This window comes from Artemia franciscana, unplaced genomic scaffold (genome assembly GCF_032884065.1).
Source record: "Artemia franciscana unplaced genomic scaffold, ASM3288406v1 PGA_scaffold_97, whole genome shotgun sequence".
Lineage (NCBI taxonomy): Eukaryota > Metazoa > Arthropoda > Branchiopoda > Anostraca > Artemiidae > Artemia > Artemia franciscana.
The window spans coordinates 403948-426218 of NW_027062720.1; the positions used below are offsets into that span (position 1 = coordinate 403948).

Here is a 22271-nt window from a genome sequence, read left to right on the forward strand (position 1 = left end):
TGAAAAACGGTAAGAAAATCCAAAATTTAGTGTTAGCGATTGTATTTTCCCCTTGTAATGTTTTGGGTTAGGCTCTATTTTTCCCTGCCATTTTAACTTTTTTTATGTATTTTCAGTCCCAGTTGTCCAAAAAACAAGTAGCCTGGACAAGCTATTAGTAACCAAAAACTGATGAAGATTCCGAAAAATGGTAAAGAAATCTTAAATTTAGTATTAGCGACTGTATTTTCCCTTTATAATTGTTTGGGTCAGGCTTTATTTTCTCCTGCCATTTTCACTTTTTTTGTGCATTCTTCAATGTAAAATCTGTCACTGTGAAAAAAAAACAAACTTTGTTTACGAGACATTTCACAAAATTGTTTACCCTATTTTGTTAGGAAGGATACCCACAAGACATCACCTTTACTTTCCTGACACTGCTTTATGATGTCGTTCTATTGGCAACAATGGGTACGATATTTCTTGAAATTTTGAAAAGCCTGCCCGATGTAAACAAAATTTAAAGTTTTTAGGCCTATCCTACATTGATTCCTGTTTTTATGGAAACTTTTCAAAATTATGTGATTATCTTAAGAAAAGCAATATAGCCTACAAATGTTATCTATAGCCAACCTACTAACCTTATCAGGCTTGTTTTCCCTGCAGAATTCCAATGTTGGCTATAAGAAATACTAGGTTAGAAAATCACAATTGTTAAATAAATTTTTCTGCCAAGTTGAACTGATAGGATTGTCTAGGTTTTTTTTCAGCTATGCTGCCAATATAATATTCCTATAGGCCTATATGTTTTAATTTTAGGCTATTCTGTGATAAATAGTTCTGTATCTAAGGTTTGTAGATAGCCCATTCTACATAATTTAAGTTAGAAACTTAGGGTAAAATTCTAGTTAATTGACTTCTTGCTATCTCAGAAAGGGTTTAGGTTAGTAAAATGAAACTTTCAGGAATGAATCTACAGACCAAAGTATGTCCTGGGAAGGTATTTGGAAGCAACTACCTCCACTTCTTCTCCCTCTAGGGGCCCCTGACCTTTGATGACCTTTAAATATATGTGTGTTATAAAAAGTGAAACCTTGCAAAATAGATCTTCTGCTTAATTGAAGTACAACAAAATTGTTTTCAGCTCCATAACTTTGCTCAATTCCATTTTATAAGGTTTTAAAGATATACAAATACATTTCCTAAATTTTGAAAGAAAACATTGAAATGGCTCAAAATTCTACTTAAATGACAGGAATTGTGTTTTTCAGAACTAAAGGCAGAGAAAAAGCAATTAGTAACTGAAAATTAAAGTAAAATGTTGTTTTGTCAAAATTTCAATAGGTATGACCTGTCATGTAGGCAAATTTCAGGGCCCTCTAGACAGAAAAGGAGTGGAGGTGGGTACTTTAAGGAAATACTTTAGCCTGTAGACCAATCCATGAAAGTTTCATTTTTTTAACCTAAACCCTTTCCAAGATAGCAAGAAGTCAATTAACTAGAATTTTACTGAAACTTAGGTTAATTCCAAATTTTAGGCCTAGTTTAGCCAAGCATACCAATCTTCAGGCTAATAACTTGAAATAGTAATTTAATGTTGGCTAGGACTTATTGTATTCTAGCCCTGTTATCAATTAAGCTATTATAGTCAAGATAAAATTTGAGTTTAGTAGCTGTTTGCTATAGGCTACTAGAAAAAGGTTAGGTTAGAAAATTGAAACTTTCAGGGATAGGTCTACAGGCTAAAGTATATCCCAGGAAGGTATTCTAAAGTACCCATCTCCACTCTTTCTCCCTCTAGAGGGCCCTGAAATTTGCCTACATGACAGGTCTATACCCATTGAAATTTTGACAAAACAACATTTTACCTTAATTTTCAGTTACTAGTTGCCTATTCTCTGCCTTTAGTTTTGAAAATGCAATTCCTGTTATTTAAGTAGAATTTTGAGCTATATCAATGCTTTTTTTTCAAAATTTAGGAAGTGTATTTGCATAGCTTTAAAACCTTATAAAATAGGATTGAGCAAAGTTATGAAGCTGAAAACAATTTTGTTGTAGTTCAATTAAGCAGAAGATCTATTTTGCAAGGTTTCACTTTTATAACACACATATTTTTAAAGGTCATCAAAGGTCAGGGCCCTCTAGAGAGAGGAGTAGAGGTAGGTACTTTAAAATACCTTCCCAGGACATACTTTAGCCTGTAGACCCATCCCTGAAAGTTTCATTTTCCTAACCTAAACCCTTTCCAATATAGCAAGAAGTCAATTAACTAGAATTTTACCAGAGTATGTCCTCAGAAGGTATTTGAAGTACCCACTTCCACTCCTTCTCCCTTTAGAGGGCCATGAGCTTTGATGACCTTTAAAATCCTTGTCTTATAAAAGTGTAACCTTAAAAAATGGATAATCTTCTTAAATTATGTACAACAACTGTTTCCAACTTCACAGCTTTGCTCAATCCCAATTTATGAGGTTTCAAAGATTTTCAAATAGGACCCAATGAAAAAAAACAACTCATTGATATGGCTGAAAATTCTACTGAAATAACAGGAATTACATTTTAAGAACTAAAACCAGAGGAAAAGAAACCAATAACTGAATATTAGGGTAGGCTAAATGTTGTTTTGTAATCATTTAAATAAATATTTGGTGATGCAATCATTAAATGATGATGGTGATGCAATATGGCAACACCAGCTGTTTTTTGCTCTGTGAATAATAGTGAATTGTGGCGAACATAGAACACTAACCAAAGAACAAAATTGGCAAATATACTAAACCAAAACTGTAGAACCAGAAAAAAAGAACTTTTCCTGTGTAATATGGACCAGTGTTAGACTTCCAGACCCGCGGTTGTGAATAAAAGTGCTGCCACCTACGAGTACGAACTAATTACAGACTTTTCGAGAAAGAACCACAGATGGCATCGCAGTCATCTAAGCGGAAGAAAGACAGTCCGATTAAAGGCCAAGACAAATGCTCAGCGTGCGCGGTAGCATTAGACCTTAACTCATCTGCCCTTGAATGTGATTCTTGTGAAAATTGGCTATGTATAAAGTGTTTGGAGATGCCCCTAGCTGAGTACAATCTTTTCACAAAGATGACAAGGCGAATTGGTTGCCAGTGGGTATGCCCAGTGTGCAAACTCAGGGCACCGCAGTCGTCCAATCAAAGTAACATTGGTAACCAAGTAAAAACCCTCCTTTCCGAGTTTGAAGATCGAATCACAAAAAAGTTTGATGATTCGTTTGACTTATTTAAGGACAGTATCACAAAAGAAATAAGCGAGGCAGTAAACCCACTCAGTGATCGGATCTCCAACATTGAAAGAGACATGGCATCTAAGTGTTCTGTTGCTGATGTCGATAGCAGAATCTCTAAACTAGTCGCGGAGGGAAAAGTTGGTACTGACCTAGAGGACCAAGTCCTAAAAGTGATGAGGCAGGATAGGGACAGACAACGCAGGAAACTGAACCTCATCGCTTACGGTGTCTCACCTACAGACGATGATACAAACTTTGTGATCCAGCACCTAGCCTCAGATTATAGTCTCCCCGGCGTCAAAATTCTGAACCTGAAAAGACTCGGTGCAAACAAACCACCCACCCAGCAAGTCCCAGACCGCCCTCCCCCGATTCTTTTTAGTGTTACAGACATTGCCACCAAGGTAAAGATCTTGAAAAAATCCGTCGAGCTGAAAGCAGACATACAGTTCCACAGCGATGAGTCCCGAGAGGACAGAGCTAAACGTAAGAGCGCTACAGAGGAACTTAAAAGACGGATTGCAAATGGTGAGACTGACCTCGGAGTACGGAACGGCAAAGTCGTTTCAAAAAACGGTCAGTGAGCTCCACCCCCAGCATTGGGAGCGATGGAGCACTAGATGCACAGCCAGACGAAAGACATGTAAATAGTAGTTTAGTGTCATTTAACAGTGTATTATATAGTAGTTCCATATCAGCTCAAGAACATTCATCGGAATGCAGTTTTGAAACTGCCAAATCTGACACTAGCTGCGTTCTTTCTGTTGAATCGGAATACAACTCGCCAGATTCTTATTCAACTGACGCAGCATCTAGCGAAGCAGACGAAAGTCCGTCATCCAACGATGACGTGCTAGTTCCAGCGGGCTCAGGAAGAAGAAGAAGCAGACAGAAACAAGTGATGAAAGTGTTGTCAACAAACATTGACTCCTTGCCAAACAAGCTGAATGAGCTAAAAGTGTTGCTGGCTCACGAAGATATAGACGTTGTGTGCTTAAGTGAAATTTGCCCAAAAAACTCTCAAAATAGACTGGAGGATAGCCATATTCAGATACCAGGATACACAGTCATTTCGAATCTGGACAGACCCAATGTGAGGAGAGGAGTTGCCATATACATCAAGTCAGCCTTGAAGGTAAATAACTTTGACCTTTTCACAAGTGCCAATTATTTTTGGGTAGAGTCTATCCTGGTTGAATTGACAGTAGGGTCTGAAAAGTTTAGAATTGGTGTGATTTACCGTAGCCCTTCCCCCCCCAGCTCCGAAGAATCATTTCAGTATGTGGCAAATATTATAAATGAAATGACAATATGTAACCCCAAAAATGTCATCATCACAGGAGACTTTAACATGCCGGACACCAGGTGGGTCGATGGTTTAGGCTTTACTCTTCAAAACAACTATACCAATCCAACTCTTGAAGCCTTTGCTGATAACCTGCTGGTCCAGACAGTTGAGTTCCCTACCAGACATAGAGATCATCAAACTCCATCTCTCCTTGATCTCGTTCTGTCAAACAACCCCGAAAAAATTATGTCAACAGCAAACTTACCCCCCCTTGGAGCAAGCGACCATCTTTGTATCCTGAGTGCAATAATCTTGAATCAGATACCAACCAACAAAATCAAACGAACGTTTGTTGATTACAAGAAAATACGCCAGGACCTACAAGAGATTGAATGGGAAAACTCCTTGCAACAAGACACTGAAGCATCCTGGGAGCTTTTCAAGGACATACTACTGAGTCTTGAGTTGAAGCATACGAAAACTTACTTCTCAGAACGTCCCAGAACCCTTCCGTATATGTCACCACAGCTAAAAAAAGTCATTAATAAGAAAAAGAAAGCTTGGAAAAAGTATAAAAATTGTGAGAGTGCAGCCCATCTAGAGCAGTACAAAAAGGCCAGGAACAAACTGAGAAATGCGACCAGAAAAGCAACCATAAGATATGAGGAGTCGATAGCACTAGAGGCAAAAACCAATCCAAAAAAGTTTTGGAGATATGTCACTTCAAACAACCCAAGCCGCAGGTCGATCCATCATTTTACCTCCAGCGATGGAACCAAAATAACCGACCCATTGGTAATGGCAGATACCCTCAATCAATGCTTCTCGTCAAATTTCTCTAAAGACCCTGGATGCCCCCCACCGGATATGCCAACCACCCACATCAAACACCCTATGCCACCGATCCAGTTCACAGCTTGTGATACTTACAAGCGCCTAAAAACTTTGGACCCATCCAAGGCAAAGGGACCCGATGGCATCCATCCTAGGTTGCTGAAGGAGACCGCAGCTGAAATAGCGGAACCCCTGACAAGAATATTCCAGATGTCAATAGCTTCCAAAACTATTCCCTCTGACTGGAAAACAGCAAATGTCATGCCAGTTTTCAAAAAAGGACAGAAAGATAAACCACAGAATTACAGACCCATCAGCCTGACTTCTGTCCCATCAAAAGTCATGGAAGGCGTCTTAAATGATGCAATCGTTGCACATCTGGAAACTAACAGCCTGTTATACGATGGACAACATGGTTTCAGGAAGGGTCGCTCTGTGGAGACAAACCTAATTCAATCATATGACATAATCACCAAGATGATTGAGGAAGGCCTTCCAGTTGACGTACTCTTGCTGGACCAAGCCAAAGCTTTCGAGAAGGTAGTACACTCGTACCTGGAAAGGAAACTAGAGTTCTATCAACTCCACCAAGATGTAAGGGAATGGATTATCCAGTTTCTCAAGGATAGAATACAGAGGGTGATGATGTATGATGAGGAGGGGAATCAAATCATGTCAAACCCAACTCCAGTGCTCAGCGGAGTTCCGCAAGGAACTAAACTGGGACCTACCCTCTTCAACATGTTCATCAATGACTCAGCCCAGTCAGTGCAAAATGACCTTAAACTGTTTGCAGACGACTCGAAATTGTTTGGCCCAGTCGCAAACAACCAACAGTGCGCAGCTCTGCAGGCAGATCTGCACACCCTCAACAACTGGTCCTCTTCCTGGTCCCTCGAGTTTAATGCTGAAAAGTGCAAAGTCCTACATCTTGGCCCTAAGAACCCAGGAATGACATATACAATGACAGATCGTACTGGGAAGCTCATAACTTTGGAAACTGTCACCGAAGAAAGAGACCTTGGGGTCATTGTTGATGACAAAATGAAATTCCATAGTCACAGCAAATACCTAGCTGCAAAAGGCAACAGGTCCCTTGGTCTCATCAGACGTAATATCACCAGTAGATCTCCCAGGACAATCAGGAAGCTATATACAGGACTGGTCAGACCGCAACTTGAGTACGGAGTCTCTCTTGCCGTTCCCCACTATGTCGTGGACAAGATGATCCTTGAGAGCGTTCAGCGGAGGGCTACAAAACTACCAACCAAATGTAAGAACCTCTCGTACCCTGAACGCCTCAAGAAACTCAAGCTCCCAACCCTGACGTACAGGAGGAAACGCGGAGATGCAATCCTGACCCACAAGCTGCTGGAGAATGGTGTCACACCAGGGCTTTTTAATAAGTCGCTCTCTAGCCACACCCGGGGCCACACCAAGAAGCTCCAGCAACAAAGAAGCTCACGGAGAGAACGTTCCAACTTCTTCTCAACTCGTGCTGTTCCACTGTGGAATTCCCTTAGTGAAGAAACAGTTCAGTCCAAAACTGTTGACAACTTCAAAAAAGCAATTGACCGAGACTGGGCAGCGATGGAGTGGAAACTACACTGGGAGGCCAGTGGATCTACTCAACGGAACTAGACAACGCACTTCCACCTCCATCACTCAACCGGCGAATCTACAGGATGTTCACCCAACCTTATTCGCCGGCCAGTGCGATTTAAGGTAATTTAAGGTAATTATTTTTTGTCGATTAGGCAAATGTTTAATCACTAATAGGCTACAGTATTTATATGGATTCTATTTAGACCTTAAGCTATAATTTAGGGAACACTCAATTGTTTAGCTAGTTTAAATCATTGGTCCTTGAAGATGAGTCAATGGCTTATTTGAATAGAAACCAAAAGTTCTAGTGTTGTTTTTAAGTGTTAAAATATTTTGTCATGGGGAAGTAGTGTTTTTTTTTCCATTTTGTGACAACAAGATTAAATAAGGTCACAATGTAGACCAAGTTGCCACAGGTTCAAACTTCTGAGATAGCCAGGCCAGAATTTACAAATTGGTGCACTGGGCCCAAGCCTATTGGCACAGAGTGCCACAAGATGCAATGAATTATTTATTTATTATTTTGTTCAAAGGAAGAGAAAGCCATAGGCTTGTTGCAATACAAATACAGGAAATGACAGCTCACTGCAAAACACAGAACAAAAAAATTGAAAAAAATACCCTCAGTAAAAACAACTATACAACTAACTATATTACAGAAACTGTTTTTTTATGAGAAAACTCTTAAATGTTTGCACTGTTTATGCAGAAACTATGGTATCAGGTAAACTATTGCAAAGTTTTGTTGTGTTGTCAATATAGCTACAATTACCTTTTTTCTTGTACACTGGCAGCTGATACAGTTTATACAAGTTTTGTCAAGTGGCTGAGTAATGACTAAGCTTGAAGAAATCAGCCCAGTCTGCATTATCAACACCCTTCATAATACAGAATGTACCGATCAGGTCAATTCTCTCCAAACTGCTAGGAAAAGAATCCCAAACATTGCAGTTGATGCTGATATGGTAAATGACTCAAATATGGCCCTAATGTTCTACCACCAGGCATACTATTATCCTATATAGTGTTGTAAAAGTTTGAAGGTTAAATTTCCTGAAACTTCTCTTAATCTGAAGCAGACTATAATTAACATTTTGCAAAATTATTGACACTTAATGATGATACCCAGTCTTTCATCTGCGTTTGACCTGTTAAGGTCAAAACCAGTGTATATTTAGCCAATGTTTCACAAAGGATTATTATTTGTATATTTTACTTGAATACTACAACAAAAGTTTGGAACAGGATAGAAGATTGAACATTCTTCTAATCCATGGACTGTCTCAGATAGGTGGAGAAACACTGCCCAATAGCATCCTAGAGTTATTCAATACTAAGGTGCTTGCTAGTGACATCAAGTCAACTGAATGCTTTTATGCTTGAGTTAGTTCAGCAGAGAATGTTCTCCTGCCCATTCTTGTCCCTTTTATTCTTCAGATTATGCAAAGCACTTGTTCATGAACAAAATGAAGCTGGACAGATTGAAAGTATTTATATCCAAGTATTTGACCCCAAATGGCAAGCAATTGCTGAATCTGATACATGACAAATAGGGAGTTATGAATGTCTGGACTGATGGTGGCCATGTACTAGCCAAACTGGAAAACAGTTCAGCCATCTTGAAAGTTAGGTCACTCAGTGATCAATACTGACACATTGAGTCCATCCTCAGTTCTTTTGTTTATTTGTGATTGTCTGTTTTGTTAATTTTGTATCAAAAATATTTTTGTTTGTTTTGTTAATTGAGATATCAAAGAGTTCTCACTATTGAGTGTCCTGGAGTATTATCATGAATAGTATGACAAGCAGGCTTTTAGATTTAGAAAGGAGTTAGCTGTCTGTTGACCATTATTATCCACCCCTATTGCAAATGATGATTTAAGTGAAGGAAATAATATGCAAGAAAAGAAAGCTAGTAATTTTGTGGATAATCAGTTGCTGAAGAAACGGTCTGTCAAAGAGGATATTTTTTTTGCATTTTAGAGTTGCCAAGGCCTAATGACTGCATACCCAACACTCAGTAACATATTAAGTGATATACAAGAAACACCATTAGTAATAGGACTGTGTGAGATGTTTGTGTTATATAGGGATAATTTCTGTGTAGGATTTCCAATTTCCAGCATATATTTTTGTAAGAAATGAACAACATGCTATGGATCAAGTTGGTCTGGGTTTGTTGATAAAGGAAGGAGTTTTGTATTGGGTGAGGGAAGATTTCTTGCTGTGGCGTGAAGGAAGGCTTGATACTCTTATTATTGAAATAGATTATAAATCTGATGAAAATGTAGTTGTTGGTTTAGTCTATTAGACATCATAATTTAATGAAGATGTCTATATTGAGGAGATGGAGCATTTGATGGAGAAATTTAATAATGATCATAAATATAAAGTAGTAGTGGGTGATTTCAATATTGACCCTCTTAAAAGTACAAGCCATCTAAATTTCTTAATTCAATAATTTCACCATTCCAATACCCCCTGGTAACTATTCCTACACAAGTAAATGAAAAGTCTGTAATGGTGATTGATAATATATTTGTGGACAGAAAGCTGCTTGAAAGTTCATATGCTGATGTTTTTTTTTTTGTTTTTTTTTTACAGATGGATCCAATCATCTCTTTCTTCTTAGTAAAATAAAAAATCTTACAGAACTACATGTAAGGTTGTCAAATAAATAAAATATTTTTTTGTGAATTAAGAAAAGATAAATTAAAAAAAATTGAGAAAGAAATGGGTGATTTGGATTTCACTCCAGTTTTTGAAGAAGATAACCTGTTGGTTGTGTATGATATTTTGTTGGAATGTTTACAAAGATATTGAATGGGACATGTCTTTCTTTGAAGACTTAAAAAAGGCAGAACAAAATTCCCAAAGAAACAATGGATTATGCAGGGTATTCTAAGTTCTATAATTCGGAAAAATTAATTGTATAAAATAAACCAAAGTGAAACATCTGTGACAGGATCCAGGCTAACTGATTACATTGAAAATAATAAAATTCTTATAACTACCCAATTTGGTTAAAAAAAAAATGTCCACAGAAATGGCAACTATTAAACTTGTTGACTGGAAAAATATGTTGTTTGAAGCAGGACTGATTCCAGCTGCTTTATTCCTGGATTTGAAGAAGGCTTTTGACACGCTTTACCATAAATATTTATTACTTGAGCTGGAAAAAGTCAGTGCGACTGGAAAGAGTTTGTCTTGGTTTGAATCTTATTTAAGTAACTAGAAGCAAATTGCAGTGAATGGGTATTTTACTTCTGCAGCTAGTGTTATAACTTGCAGAATACCCCAGGTCTGTACTAGGTCCTCTTCAATTTTTAATTTAATTTGCAAATTGTATTATTTGTCAGAGGTTGTTATAATGCTTTTTTAAATACATTTTATTCTCTTGGATATCTAGTATTGAAACTAATTTAGAATTAATAATAAACAGAAATCAAATAAAAAGAGTAAAAGTAACAAAATATTTGGGTTTTATGATTGATGAAAATCTATCATGGAAAACACATTCAAATATTAAAGTTTCAAAGTTGTCCAGATCTCTGGGTGTGCTTTGCTGAGTTAAAAACCTAGTATCCCAGAAAATTCTTTAGATTGCTTTATTTCGATATTTTTTACCCATACATTTGTTATAGAAAAATCCAACAGAAAGCTGTTAAACTTTTGTCACCTAAAACTTTGTTTACTCATAATATTAATGAACTTTACACTAAAAATCAACTTTTTAACATTTCAGAAACAAGAGATTACCAAGTTACTATTTTCACATGTAAATTTATCAATAATATCCTTCCCTCTTCTTTTGAAATTCGTTTTCCATTAATAGTGATCTCCATAGCCTTGATACATGAGGGGCATCAAATCTGGCACACCCATTTAGAAATACGGTTAGTTTTTTTTTGTAATTAGACATTTTGCCCCTCTGTATGGGATATTATTCCAATTGAATTAAGAAATTTGAGTAATATGGGGTCCTTGAAGGCTACAGTTGAGAGATTTTTCCTTGCTAAAGAATAGTATGTTTGTATGTATATGTATGTAGTTTATATGTTTCTATGTAATACTATGTAGGGTAGAGAAGACTGCCACCTGCTGCCAACAAACCCTTTAGGGCTTTCTTAGCAGGTGCTGCAAAGTGTTTTGTATACATTTTTAAAATAAAATTTATCTTATCTTAACATGGTTGTAAAATTCAACTGGTTATCAAACTGAATACCTAAATCCCTTACTGAATCTGCATATGAAACAGGTGTATAATCATGAAATTAATGATGAGTTGAGCTTTTTGAAAAGTAATGAGGTACAAAACATTTTTGATATTTTACAAACATTGAGTTCAATTTACACCAATTATTTAGGGCATTCAGATCCTCTTGTATAAGGGCAACATCTACAGGGAGAGCTGACCCTTTTATACGGTTTTAATTGTCTGATGAGACATTGTCTGATGAATTACTTCAGGCACAAACAAAATAGCACTGCGCCCAAACAACTGCCTTCCAGCTGCCAACTGCCACCATTCAAAATCAAACTCTCACTTAAAAGTGCAATGCTGACTATAACTTGCCGGGAATGGCCTGATAAATAATCTGCAATCCATATAATGTTCTACTGCCTAGCTCATGCATTTCACATTTTCAAACTAACTGAAATTTCGTCAAATGTTTTACTGAACTCAATGTACAAGCAATCAAACTTTAAACCAAAATCAGCCATATTTTGGAAATCCTTTATAGCTTCTAGCAACTGTGTATTGCATGACCTATTTTTTCTGAAACCATGTTGCGATGGATGTCATAACTTATTTTGCTTGAAGTAATCCTGTATCAAACATACAATAATATTTTCAAGAACTCTAAAAAAATTGAGGTGTTTTTAAATTAGATGATAATTTGCAAATTGGGACTTAGATTGTCCCTTATGGCCTGGTTATATATATATATATATATATATATATATATATATATATATATATATATATATATATATATATATATATATATATATATATATTGTTTTAAAGTTTTTAATTGTTTTAAAAAGTAGAATTGTGGCAAAGAGTCAAACTTTAGCGTAAAGAGCGAGGGATTGCGGAGGGGAAACCCATTTCATATACGGAGTAGTTTCTGTTCGTTTTAGGTTTTAATATCGCTCCTTACTTTCAGTTTAAAAAACTATTTTTTTTATTTAATTTCTGAACGTTTTTGAATCAATGTATTTTTGATTTTGGCTCTCCGCACATAAATTTTTAAAATGAAATTTGTATATTAATTTTTTTTGGCTAAACGGCTTTCTCTTAGTTTTGATCAGACGATTTTCAGAAATAAGGAGTGGGGAAGGAGGCCTAGTTGCCCTCCAATTTTTCGGTTACTTAAAAAGGCAACTAGAACTTTTAATTTTTAACGAACGCTTTATTAGTAAAAAATATACGTAACTTAAGAATTAACTTACGTAACAAACTTTTATATTCTTATATTTTTTATTATGTATATGAGGGGGTTTGTCCCCCCGTTAATACCTCGCCTTTTACACTAAATCTTAAGTCTTGTCCCAATTCTTTAAGAATGACTCCTGAATCAGAAAGGCCGTAGAATAAATAGTTGAAATTACTAAAAATACTTTGCCATAAAGAGCAAGTTATTTATCTCCTCCTAAATATCTCGCTCTTTATGCTAAAGTATTTTTAGAACCCCTCATATGCTTAAAAATCTCTGTTCGTTTTAAGTTGTAATGCTACTCCTTACTTTCAGTAGAAAAAACTTTGTCGTGTTTATTTTTTCATTGTTTTTTTTATATTAATGTTAGAAAATCCCGCGCCCTTTGCATTCAATTTTTCTTCCCCCATGACATATTCCTCCAAGCGAAAATCCTCCCACATAGCCCCCTCCCCTCGACCCCAACCCAAACCAAAAAAAATCCCCCTGAAAACGTCTCTACACTTCCCAATAACCATTACTGTATATAAACACTGGACAAAGTTTGTAACTTGCAGCCCCTCCCCTAAGGACTGTGGGGCAGTGAGTCGTTTATAAAGACATAGTTGATATGGTTTTCGACTATGCGGAACAAAATGGCTATCTCAAAATTTGGATTCGTTGACTTTGGGAAAAAAATGAGTGTGGTAGGGGGCCTAGGTGCCCTCCAATTTTTTTGGTCACTTAAAAAGGGCACTAGAACTCTTCATTTCTGTTAGAATGAGCCCTCTTGCGAGATTCTAGGACTACTTGGTCCATACGATGACCCCTGAAAAAAAACAACAAAAAAATAAAACAAATAAACACGCACCTGTGATCTGTCTTCTGGTGTAACCGGTTTAAACAGAGTCTGGAGAATTAGTAATTGTTCGAGTAGCGTGGAGGCATCAAACTCTGCCGGTTAATAAATATATAAGAAATGCTAGAAATAACCCGTACCTAATACTTGAGATAAAGTTAACACAACACAAGAGTTAAAAAAGAGCAAAGGTTTTATTTTTAAAAAAAGTTTGGTTTTTGGTTTTTAATAGTCTCGTTTTAAAAAGATAATCAAGAAAATCAAAAAGTTTTATAACTTTTAATATAAGTGCAATCTTGCTTAGTCTTCGTACTGAAATAAGAAGTTTAAGATATTAAAATAAACCAACTACTAACTAATATGTGAACGAACAAAATGTTCCAAGATATTTAAATTATATCAGCGAGACTCATGTCATGCTGTGGAAAGTAGTAAATTAACATTGTGAGATTAAGAAGGAACAAATTATTCTACTCACATCTAAGCAAAGCTACCCACACTCGCCAAAGTACCAAAACCAACTAACTCTCTCCAAAATCCTCCTGTCCTTCTATAAAAACCCCTGTTTTTCAATTCGCACATGTTATTTAGCAAGAATCAATTCTTACAAACAAACACTTCCAAGGCTATACCAAGAAGAGATTAATCCCTGGCAAACAATAACAAGATTCTTACACTGGCAAAAAATACGAAATTCCACATTTTTGTAGATAGGAGCTTGAAATTTTTGCTATAGGGTTCTCTGATACGCTGAATGCGATGGTGTGATTTTCGTTAAGATTCTTTGACTTTTAGGGGGTGTTTCCCCCTATTTTCCACAATAGAGCAAATTTTCTCAGGCTCGTAACTTTTGATGACAAAGATTAAGTTTGATGAAACTTATATATTTAGAATCAGCATGAAAATTCGATTCTTTTGATGTATCTTTTAGCATCAAAATTCCGTTTTTTAGAGTTTCGTTTACTATTGAGCCGGGTCGCTCCTTACTACAGTTCGTTACCACGAACTGTTTGAAAAGTCAAGAATAAGGCCAAATTCTGGTGAAGAATCTGGTCTGCTTGTGGTCGACCTTCTTGGGGTACTGTGTTTGATCTAAAACAAAAGACGAAACTCGAATATAAACGCCATCCTCGTGCCGTTCGTTACTCCAGTGAAACTTTTCTGAAAAGTAATAGTAAGTGGCGAAAAGTGATAAATTCTGTTAAGTTTCCGGATGCAAGTTCTAGTGATATTATATCTCGTCTATCTTGGACCGAACATTATTCAAAAATATTTTCGGAAGTTAATTATGTAGTGCATAAGCGTTTCTCATGTTTGCTCGAAAAAAATTTGCCGTCACGTTTATGTTAGAGACATGTAATTCCAGCTGAAAAGTGGGCTATTGTTAATGGTATTAAGGGTTTAAAATCAAAATATTTTGATATTGATGGGATTAGTGTTTTAAATCTTGTAAATTAGTATTTTAAATTAGTGTTTAATAATTGTTCAGAATCACTATACTGCGGTGGTTTTAGTATACCTCGTGTTAAATCGTTTCGTTGGCTTGGTATAACAGTTTGCGATTCTATGAATGCTCTCCGGTCTCGTGCTGTCAAAGATATTAGTGATAAGCTGAGGGTGGGTTACTCTAAGATTGTAGCAAATCGTGGACACTATAGGAGAAGAGCGCTAACTCGGCTTTACTCAAATTTTTGCGATCATTCTGTGCTCTTCTGTTCTGGTATTAGGCCACTTCTGTTGACTGGTGATCTAAAACGTATTCACATAAATTATTACCGGTACTGCAATTTTCTTTTATATCTACCTCGTTCTTACCGGAATACAAAACTGGTTAAAAAGTATTGTGCGACAGATATTACTGGTGCTTCCGAAAAATTATCTGCGAAGCTAGCTATTGAAGCGCTGTATGGGCTAGGATGTTTTCATCACCTTATCCGTCTTTTTTCTTTATGTGATTAAATTTGTTTCTTTCGGATTAATTTTGCTGTTTTTCTTTTGTATTTTACTCCACTTAACCTCTGTTTTGTGAAGTGGGTATATATATATATATATATATATATATATATATATATATATATATATATATATATATATATATATATATATACATATATATATATATATATATATATATATATATATATATATATATATATATATATATATATATATATATATATATATATATATATATATATATATATATATATATATATATATATATATATATATATATATATATATATATATATATATATATATATATATATATATATATATATATATATATATGTATATGTATATATATATATATATGTATATGTATATATATATATATATATATATATATATATATATATATATATATGTATATATATATATATATATATATATATATATATATATATATATATATATATATATATATATATATATATATATATATATATATATATATATATATATATATATATATATATATATATATATATATATATATATTACTGGGCCCAGGCACTCGGCATGCGGTAGGCTTCTATATATGGATCCTTATTGTCGTTTTTCTTCAAAACGCAGACGATTTAAGCCTTTTCTTGATGTCATGACGACAAAAAGGACCTGAAATTAGAAGAATTGCCTTTGTAAATTTTTTTTTTATTGGACCTTTAACTTTTGCCTTAGTTTATCATTTATTATTATGAAATACGTATTAATGAACTTTTTTTTCTTCTAATTGTTCAGGTGGTGGGACTAAAACTATTTTTTCTTCTAACGAATTTCCTAGGTTTTTGGTTTTCAAAATTATGATAAGCATTGATGACCTTATCCATGTTAAAATTCAGAAACCCATATTATTATGAAACCCAAGCTATCATTTTCAATTTGTTTGGCTCATTTTTCCTCGCCTTGTCTTGTCATTATGGAATACATATCACAAAACATTTTTTTTTTCTTTTAGCAATGGTATGGTTGTGATTGATGACCTTATCCATGTCAAAATCCCAAACTCAATCATCATCGCTATCATTTTCAATTTTGACACGTTTTGATTCTCGCCCTCCAGGTTGATTTTCATTGACTCGCTCACATGCTCATCTAACCGTGTTCGTCTTTGCTCTTCATTTCATTATTGACATGCCATCACTTATTTTCCAACCGCGTGTATATTTACTCTTCATTTTCATTTTTGACTTGTTCGCATGCTTGGTGCCGCATGTCTTCTAACCGTGTGTGTCCTTGCTCTTCATTTTCATTTTTGGCATGCTCTAACTGTCGTTTTGTATATCCTCTAACCGCTCGTATCTTTGCTCTTCATTTTCATTTTTGAGATTTTTTTTTATTTTGAGTACTTCAGACAATTTAGCAATGGCCTTTGCTTTAGCTGTCCGTATTGGTGTTGTTGCAATTGGTGGTCCGGTTTGTCGATTTTCACATCTTATCAGGTTTGATAGTTCAGGTGTTGGTTCCAAAGAATCATCATTTATAGTAACTGCAACTGCAAATTTTGGTTTTTTGGGCTTTCCATCAGACAATATATTATATAAATAACTGATGCGTTTGAAACTCAATAATTTTATTTATGCTAAATATGTCCAAATAATTTTTAAATCGCGATAGACCACGAAAAATAGACGCTTTAGGCTCAGCAAATTGTAGTGGACACAGATGATATAAAAATAGTATTCAAATTTTTCCGCTTTAAAATTGTGGATATATCGTTGTATTTTGTGGTTCAATGCTTCCACAGTATGTGACTGGTATTTGACCAGTGGGTTTTGAGATTGGAAGTGATAATGTTGAAAAATGCAATATTTCAGAGACCCAGAAGTGCTTGCCAAAGTTGCCAAAAATGTGTTTTTTGGCTGAAAATGCACACTAAAGTTTCCACCATTTTGAGGCAATACTATTTGGAATATAAATTGCATGTCCTTTTCATGGTCTCGGATAAAATGTTACATTAAATGATTTCTATTTTGAAGCTCCCCTTTCTTTGGTAATTCTGTCTTTTCATCATCTAACTCCTTCATACTACCTTTTCAGTAGGAGGAAAGAATGCGAAATACTGGAGAACAATTAAGAGAAGAAAGGGACAAGATGGAAGGCCAAAGGCAGGAAGAGCAACGTCAACAAGTACGCCTTGAAGAGGAACGTACACTATTTGAAGAGGAGAGAAGGAAATTCGAAAAGGAAAAAAGAAAATTGAAAGAAGAAGCTCAAAGAAAATGTGCTGAAGAAAAGCATCTGCTTGAAAAAGAGAGGGCTCGAAAAGCAAAGGAGGTGGAAAAACAAATGGAGGAGGTTATTTTAATGTTTTGTTATGATAATAATTTTATCCAAGGATATCCAAAGAAGTCTTAAGATGAAGAAAGGTAGAGAGATAGATAGATAGATACAATTTTATTTTCACCAAAGTTTTCATGGTACTGCCAAATTTTTTTGGTATAGTCACATTAAAAAGCGACGCTAAAAAAACAACAACAAAAAACAAAGAAAACAAAACAGTTATCAATCCTCCCGATTTTCGTTATACATTTTTACAAAACTAGGTATAAAACTCTTTGCTAACTGCTGATGGGCAGAGCGTACCGGCTGAAGTTTGTCAACAGGAACTGCAACCCTGCGCGGGGTTCGTTTCGTTGTGGATTGAGGGGGGAGGGGAAGGGTTTTGTGGATTGGGTAGATCAAAAATTTTCGTCCGAAATCTATGCAGAGTTTCTCTCTTCTTTTTTCCCGAGTCTGTATTTTAAACTTTGTCAGCAGCTCTTCATACAACATTTGGTCTGGAGGGGCACTATGTTTCGACATAAGCTTGAGCATCTGCAGCCCAGTATTACCCCTTTTTACTAGACTAGTTGTGTTTGCTTCCCATTTTAAATCACTGGTTATAATAACTCCAAAGAGTTTAACCTTAATGTCTTTAAGAGAATCAGAGATAGTTGGTAGGAAATTAGGTTCAGAAGAATTTAAAAAAGAAATAGTTAAAATAGAAGATTTACTGTCATTTACTGTCATATTTGAAACGAAAGCTTTAGTCTTCACATTCTCAATTAAAATTTGAGCTTTGCTACATTCATTTGCTTCACAAATTTCTCCAAGGGTAAGGTCATCAACATATTTCCAACGGACTTCACAATCATTCGCAATATTATTAATCATAACTAGAAAAAGAATAGGACCCAGGATGGTACCTTGAGGTACACCACAAAAAACTGGCTCAGGTTCAGAGAAAGACTTCTTATATTTTAAAATTTGGAGCCTATTTATTAAAAAACTCTGAATAATTTTCACAACAGCTGGGTTCACTCTAAAATCAATTAAAATCTTAGACATTAAAATGTTATGATCAATCAGATCGAAACCCTTTTTAAAATCAATTGTTATTAAGTTTAGCCATTTACCAGGCTCATCAACATGCTTAAAAATAAAATGTTAAAGATTGACTAGATAATGGGATGTTGATGTATTCTTTCTGTTACCGTATTTCCTTATTTCCTTATACCATATGCTAGGCTTTGATTCAAAAAGGTTATCAATTTTTTTGTGGTAATACTCAGCTGCAGTTTTTCTTATCATTTTACGTATTTTGTTACGGAGTATATTAGCATTTCCTATTCTCCCTTTTTTTTTTTGTTGAATTTTATACCGAATCAAATCTTTAATTTCTTGGGTTATGTAAGGACGATCTGTGTTGCACCGCTTGGAAGTTTTCTCAGGGAAGCATTCTTCATATTTGTTTCTTAATTTATCTTGCAGAAATTTAGCTTTCTCATTGGAGAACTCTAAAATTGCTACCTCATCCCAGGACTCGGATGTAATCCAATTCCAAAATTATAATATTGTTTTACCTGAAAAATATAATATTTTTTTAAATATTGTACGAATTTAATTAGATGAGAAAATATTAGTAACAAAAGCGTATTCATAGCGTCTTTCAACAACTATCAGAAAAGCCCATTGGATTGTTTATCGTGGCCTTAATATCCTTACAACCTGATATACATTCAAAGTTTTAAATATAAGCAAAAAGAAAACCTAGAATGAATCATTATTAGCTTCCTAGAAAATAATGTTTCAGTCAACTCTTGAACTGGTTAACATTTTCTGCCTTCCTTTGGCTAAAGGTTGACAATTCCACACCTGTTGTTTTGGAAAACACTAAAACAAGATGCTCATTGAGTACTCCAAGCTTTTGACAGTATTCCTAAATAATTTCGGTTTTCATCGCAATGAGAAAATGATTTGAACCAAAATGTTTCCCAAAAGCTTCTGACGAACATCGATTTAACATTAATAAACAAAAATTGAGTATTATTTTCAAACCTTGCGTTTTCACCTAAATTACAAACAAACAAGATAATCACCTAATGTGATGAGAGAATTACCGTGATCACCTAAGACAACTAAATTTGTAAAAGCATAAAAAAGCTTTTCCCATGCTGACCAAGGGTTCATGTGGCGGGGGTACTGACACCCTGATTTACTTCCCTCAGCCTAGAGTCCAACGAGGGGTTGGGGGCAAATCATCCGACGCTTCCGACAAAAGAACTAGTTGACTGGAAACATCTATTAGACTAATACAGGCCAATAATAAAATGGCACTAAACCATTAGAAACCCCAGAGCTCAATAATAGAAGACACAAACCTCTCACCAAATTTACAAAATAAATCTTACAAAATAAAAATGCAGTTTCCAGCTTAACATACAATCAAAATAAAACCTGAATAATTGAAACTTAAAAGTTTAGAATGTACAATTCAGACCCATTTTGTTTTCTACGACATAAGGAATATCAGATCTACTAATTTATCTTAGAAGCATTCATGGATAAAAGAAAACTACAATTAGAATAACTTGCCAATTCATCCAGGTGTTCATTAGCCTTTTCAGGGAAAAGAATTACACTAGATGGTGAAACTATAAACACGTCATCATCAATGACTGACGTAAGTAATCCCCAGGGATGTAAAATAAATGCTATTCACACAAGTCAGGTACAGTACGCATTAAAATTTATGGAATAGTGCAGCAGAAGTTAACCAGAAATGCGCCAGAAACCATCAAGACTCACTCTAAGCATTAGGATAATAGTCAAACCAGTACCAAAATATATCTTTAACCCCTAAGCAACTTACCCTTCTCAATCAAATCTTAAGAAGAAAATATTAAAAACCTCTAAAATCTAGGGAAATTTAAGGTTATTCACCATGTTCCAGCGCGGGGTTCATAAACATGCTAGACTGCGCGAATAGTAGAAGGGTGTTTCCTGAATCCGAACCGCGCCTACTCAAAAAATCCCTACAGGCTTGGGGGATTATAGAATCTTTTATTCATAATATTGTCATTTAGTTTTGAGAATAAAGGCAACATCGAAATTGGTCTCCAGTTTAAGGGTCTCTTTTAGTATTAACATGCTTTCACTTAGTATTCAATACATCAGATTGTATTTATATACTGTATATTGAATATTAGTAAATTAGTATTTACGGTATTATTACTTAAATACTAATTTCAATATTTACGTTATAAGACCATCACTCCCAGATTAATAATAAATCCTATTATTAGCTTAATTCCAACATATAAAGGAGATAATTGGAAACAGAAATCATAATCCCTTCCCTTCTAAAGGAAAGTTCTACTAAGAGAACATCCAAAGGTAGCATATGTTCCGTGCTTTAATAGATCACAAACTTAAAGATCAAAGCAGAGAATAACACACATGAAAAAAAAAATATTCACCTAATATCGCCGGTATTACTTGAATTTTATTCACCTATCTTTGTGCATACATTACTTGAGACGTAAAAAATCGCTAATAATTTTTGATTGTTATCATTTTACCTTTCATATAAATAACAATATTATACGATTTTTTTCTCTATATTAAATCTTGTGTGGGCCCCGTAACATCATTCAAGGAACCTCAAATTGATTTTAATTTTCCAAGGACTACCTGAGTGATCCTAAAGATTCCTTCGGGTTCGTTGGGGCCAGTTTGGTTACCACTGATGTAAATGCATGAAGTTCAGAATCCCTTAGCATCATACCTTAGGTATTAATGACACAACATGGCGTAGGCATTGATGATTTATGATTGGTACTAGAGATATAACATGACGATAAGATAAGATTTTTCGCAAAATGGACTATCATATGCCCCGATGGGCTAAATTTGTATTTCAAGTGTTCAAAACAAAAATGAATTTCATATAAAATAAAAAAATCAAATAAAAAAACATAAAATTAAATGTGGTCGCATAAATCTAAAGTGAAAATTATATAAGGCCAAAAAAAAACTCATCTACCTATATAAGTGGTGGTGTCAATCAATCACTCCGACTAGTAACTAATCTAGAAAAAATCATTTGGGGGTTCTGACAAGTACCTGAAGTAATTCTTCACTGTACAACCAGGTTCAGTTGGTTTTAATGTATAAACAATATACCAAAATATTTCAGTGCTGGTGGTTTGAGTATAAATAAGGATAAATCACTCTACATTTTCTTCGAATTTAAACTAGTTTAAAAAAAAATTAGAATGAAAAAAAAAAAAATCTTTTTTGAAACCACAACAACAGCAAAATTTAATTAAAAAAAAACAGTACATGATGTTAGAAAGACAAGAAAAAATTATGTCACCATCTTGAGCATTGTTGTCAATTAGAGGGTCAGGAGGACTTTACCCCCTAGATTTTAGTGGCCAAGCCCTTTATTCTCAAAAATGTCTTTTTTTGGCGGCATTTCCGTTGAACTTTCTTTTTTGCTGTGTTCACTGAAAAATAGGAAAAATGACAAACTTGGCTCAACCCCCTAGATATTGAAAATATACTCTCTCACCCCTAAGTTTTTGTAAATTTATGCCACTGATTTTGAATATGCAAGTTTTCTCATACAACAAACGTCTCAGATGGCCACTTCTGACATGAGGTTAAAATACTATTTTCAAAATGTGGTTCCTCAAACCACAGGTATTATGGACAGAAAAGTCAATGTTTTTTAAATTTTCTTTCTTTAAAGTT

General features: G+C 34.8%; 1 protein-coding gene across 2 annotated transcripts in view; it reads left to right on the forward strand.

Moving 5' to 3' along the window:
* The first annotated feature begins 453 nt into the window (after window positions 1-453).
* LOC136042266 (eukaryotic translation initiation factor 4 gamma 1-like) overlaps window positions 454-22271 on the forward strand; it is a 59526-nt gene continuing 37708 nt past the window's right edge. Inside the window, exons 1-2 of one of the 2 annotated variants that reach the window (XM_065727217.1) lie at window positions 454-488; window positions 17292-17549. In XM_065727217.1, the coding sequence (XP_065583289.1) occupies window positions 17304-17549 (246 nt within the window). In that variant the 5' untranslated portion in view covers window positions 454-488; window positions 17292-17303. Of the gene's footprint in view, window positions 489-538; window positions 676-17291; window positions 17550-22271 lie in introns of those variants that run through there. The other variant, XM_065727218.1, reaches the window with a different exon arrangement.